General features: G+C 36.9%; 1 protein-coding gene across 1 annotated transcript; it reads left to right on the forward strand.

Moving 5' to 3' along the window:
- Positions 1 to 1,472: 1,472 nt before the first annotated feature.
- Positions 1,473 to 2,450, forward strand: LOC100431565 (olfactory receptor 6K2). Its single transcript, XM_002809965.3, has one exon. It carries the CDS (start codon positions 1,473 to 1,475, stop codon positions 2,448 to 2,450), a length of 978 nt encoding a protein of 325 aa, XP_002810011.2.
- Positions 2,451 to 4,718: the final 2,268 nt, after the last annotated feature.

Here is a 4,718-nt window from a genome sequence, read left to right on the forward strand (position 1 = left end):
ATAGAGAAAAGAGAAAATGATCACACAATTTGGGGTTATGTTTACACTTGGGATATAAAACATTGAATAATCAATGAGAAAAACCAAGAGAGTGTGGTGTCAAATAGGCAAAGAAAGGAGAGAGTTTCAAACATTGGGCAACTGACCTTTGGAAGTTAGTGGCAATGAGACAGAGGGAGGCCATTAAATTTCAATGGCAAAGTCGCTAGTATACCTTAAGAAAAGAGATATGGGAAGTTGAGGGTGGATAAATTATTCAGAGATTCAAAGAAGAATGAATAGAATAAATACCTTTTATACATTGGAAAAATAATGCAGTTGTTACAAAGGAGGGAAATAATCTGAATAGAAACAGTATTTTCTCCCAAGATAAGAAGAAATGTGGATGTTTGATTGCAGAAGAGACAAATAAATAAAGTAAAACAAAACATTCTGAAAAGAGAATAAGTTAATAGGACAATTTCCTATAATGTGTGTAGTTTAAATTGTATTCTACAGCGCACTGCAGCTCTGCCCTTCCTTCTAACTACCACCATTCAATTGTACCAGAGCAAGTGTATAACTATATTAAGGATTTATTTATTAATATAGTTAGTTTTCATAAATTACTTCATTTGACCAAAGGCTTCTGGTACAAAACCCCTTCAAGATCTCCTTACCAAGAAGACGTGGAAGAGAAGGAAAGGAAGGAGATAGAATAGACCATCTTATAAAAGAAGGTAAAATAACTTATGATTATTTATATAGCTTTTCTTCTCCAAATATCCTCTGAATTATGGTTAAGAATATACATATGAAGAGAGGAAGAGTTATTAGACAGAGAAAGAGGGTTGAAATAATTCACCAGTAATGGCTTTGTCTTTATTATAAAAACATGCCAATCAAATCATATGTCAAGAATCCAATAAACTGGGAGCTTGAAAAAAAATATATGGAACAGTGTGGGGAGATTATTAGGGAATCAATAAGATTTAAATATCAAAAAGAACGTCCTCTTAATTATTTGTTATTCCTTCAATGCCCTGTCTAATTCTATATTTGCCTAAACAAAATCATTTTAAAATACAGTCCCCTGACCAGCAGGACCACCATTGCCTGAAAATTTGTTGGAAATGAAAATTTTGGGGTCCTACCTCAGAACTACAGATTAGGAACAAACTCTCAGTATGAGGACCAGCAATGTGAATTTTAACAAGCCCTCCAGGTGATTCTGATGCATGTTAATATTTGAGAATCTCACATCCAAAATATTGACTGTGCTTTCTGACTGGATTTTTTCCACACTACAACTTAAGTCGTAAGCAACTATGGAATATGGACCATGTCCTTCTTCCTTGTCTTCCTCTCTATCCCCATTACAGGGCTCTATTCAGAGGCTGGCTTCTTGTAAGTGTATTCCTTTATCCAATAGTAGATGCCTCCTAGAAGGCTTGAGTGAACTGGAAATTGAAACTCTCACTTCCAACTTGGAGATGGAGAGCCCCAATCGAACCACCGCTCAGGAGTTTATCTTCTCCGCTTTCCCTTATTCCTGGGTTAAGTCTGTTGTCTGCTTTGTTCCACTGCTCTTCATCTATGCTTTCATTGTTGTTGGAAACCTGGTCATCATCACAGTGGTCCAGTTGAATACTCACCTCCACACTCCCATGTATGTTTTTATCAGTGCTCTTTCTTTCCTGGAGATTTGGTATACCACAGCCACAATCCCAAAGATGCTGTCTAGCCTGCTTAGTGAGAGGAGGAGCATTTCCTTCAATGGTTGTCTCCTGCAGATGTATTTCTTCCATTCCACTGGCATCAGTGAGGTGTGTCTCTTGACAGCTATGGCCTTTGACCGCTACCTGGCCATCTGCAGCCCTCTTCATTATCCCTCTGTCATGACCCCCAAGCTATGTACCCAACTGACTTTAAGTTGCTGTGTTTGTGGCTTTATCACACCCCTTCCTGAGATTGCCTGGATCTCTACACTGCCATTTTGTGGTTCGAATCACCTTGAGCATATCTTCTGTGACTTCCTCCCAGTGCTGCACCTGGCCTGCACAGACACACGAGCCGTCGTCATGATTCAGGTAGTGGATGTCATCCATGCAGTGGAGATTATTACAGCTGTGATGCTCATCTTCATGTCCTACGTTGGTATTGTGGCTGTAATTCTACGTATTCGTTCAGCTGGAGGCCGCCGCAAAGCATTTTCCACATGTGTCTCTCACCTCATTGTCTTTTCGCTCTTCTTTGGCAGTGTGGCTGTCATGTACCTACGCTTCTCTGCCACCTACTCTTTGTTCTGGGATATAGCCATTGCTCTGGCCTTTGCAGTTTTGTCTCCCTTCTTCAACCCCATTATCTATAGCCTGAGGAATAAAGAAATAAAAGAAGCTATAAAAAAGCACATAGGTCAAGCTAAGATATTTTTTTCCATAAGACCAGGGACCTCAAGTAAGATATTTTAGTTGAGGTCTTGTACAGTTGCTGGCTCCTCTTCACCTTCAGCTCTCAGCAATCTGTCTTTTCCTATCAGCCTTTTATTCAAACTGGTCTCCCAGAGCTCACCAAACCAAACCAAACCAAACCAAACAAAAGAAAACAAATTCAGTAATAGCTAACATGAATAACTTCTATTTAATCTTTACTCAATTAGACATATTTTTCAATCTGACTTTATTAATTACACTTTCTGCCACTCAAGTTATTCAAAGTAAATTCATTTTGTTGAAATGTTCTGCATAAACATTTACTTTAATTTTAAAGCAATTAAAATATTTGTCTGTAAGACATGGTAATTTAAAAAGTATCCTTCATAAGACTAAGTTTTATCCATGGTGCCTCCAGTTTCTATAGTTGAAGAATGACTCAGATTTTTAAATTAAGTATCCAAGTATTGATCAATAAGCAATTTAATTACGTTACTCATTAAATAATCAGTTTTTTCATGATAAATGAAAAACTTAGATGTTGCATTCACTGTGATCAAATGCATTGTACATATTAAGTAATAAACATAAATATTATCTGTTGAATGAATAAACCAACATACCACCATGCTGCATTCTGATTGTTTTAGGCAATCAAGCAATTGTGTTAGGCAACAATGCTTTCAAGCTCTCTTCTTTGGCTTTTAGGATTCCAGACTCTTCTTTATCCTACCTCATTGACACTTCTTTCTCTTGCTGAGTCTTCATGTCATACATGCTTTATAAAAAGCGATTTTTCTCCAGGGCTCATGATTCAGCTGGGATAGGATAAAGCTTATTACTGTGCAAATGTTAATAAATTTTTACCCTTCTCTAGCCTGCCAACACAAATCCTATAGCTGTCAGTATGATTTCCCCACTTTTGTGCCACAATCCTTTCATTACTTTTACTCCTAAATCTTATGATATTTTAAAATCAAATGGAAAGACAGAAGTTAAGGAGATATCTTATAAAAAGGGTTAATGCCATCAAATGAAAGTCTGGGATACAGAAGAGAAGAAAAATCAGAGAAAACCTGTTGATTGTGGGTGCAGGGGGTCTGGGTAAAAGAAAGGCTTTAGGGGATACTTGGTTTAAGAACAGGAGGACAGAGGGAAAAAGAAAGGCAAAAAGTATCACTGAGTTTAAGTCGTGTATTTTTGATATTCTTCAAATGACATGAAAAACATCATTATTTTTCCAATTTATTGACTAATTGATGCTATTGTAAGTGCAATATTGTTACAGAGCTGATCTACATAAAGCTCCATTATATGAAAGGGTCACACCATTTTTTCTCTGTCCTCTCTATTTTTAATTTTTGCAATAAATCATTTCCTAAATATTATCAACATCCCTAAAAAGTAATATAGCTAACACTACCTGCCTTACATCCATACTTTCTCAACTTCAAGCTTCTTTCCCCACTGCAAACTGAGCTGTTCTTACAACTTAAATCTGATTGCTTTATTAGCCTGCCTCAAAAACTTCTGTGATTAAACATATCTTCATTTCAAATTATGAACATAAAGTAATTTTACTAGTTCTGTGTGTGTGTGTGCATGCATGTAATAAAAAAAATTCCAAGCTGTGGAAAAAACAAGAGAAAATAAAACAGAGAAAAAAAGTTCATCGTGTGTTGATGTTCCTGTTACCTTGTAAATGTGCTCTTAGTGAATACACAGGATTAAGGAAATATATGCCTTCCGGCCTGGAGAGGACAGAAACTGCTAACTTATTCCCTGTTAATTTTAAATATATTTATTTTACCTAAAATTGCACTGCATTTATTAATCAAATTTTTACTAGTAATAACAAAATATCATATGTGATGTTTAATATTGAGTGTCAACTTGATTGGATTGAAGGATGCAAAGTATTGTTCCTGGGTGTGTCTGTGAAGGTGTTGCCAAAGGAGATGAACATTTGAGTCAGTGGACTGGGAAAGGCAGATCCACCCACATTCTGGGTGGGCACAATCTAATCAGCTGCCAGTGCAGTCAGAATAAAAGCTGGCAGAAGAACGTGGAAAGACTAAACTGGTTTAGTCTTCTGGCCTACATCTTTCTCTCATGCTCTGTGGTTCTTGAATACCAGACTCCAAGTTTCTCTTCAGCTTTGGGACTCGGACTGGTTTCCTTGCTCTTCAGCTTGCAGATGGCCAATTGTGGTACCCCACCTTGTGATAGTGTGTCAATATGCTTTAATAATACATCTATCCTATTATTTCTGTCCCTTTAGAGAACCCTGACTAATACACCTAGTAT

Source organism: Pongo abelii, chromosome 1 (assembly GCF_028885655.2).
Source record: "Pongo abelii isolate AG06213 chromosome 1, NHGRI_mPonAbe1-v2.0_pri, whole genome shotgun sequence".
Classification (NCBI taxonomy): Eukaryota; Metazoa; Chordata; class Mammalia; order Primates; family Hominidae; genus Pongo; species Pongo abelii.

Bases quoted from the DNA above. Each gene is read 5' to 3' on its own strand.
- LOC100431565 (XM_002809965.3), top strand. From the start codon at position 1,473: ATGGAGAGCCCCAATCGAACCACCGCTCAGGAGTTTATCTTCTCCGCT.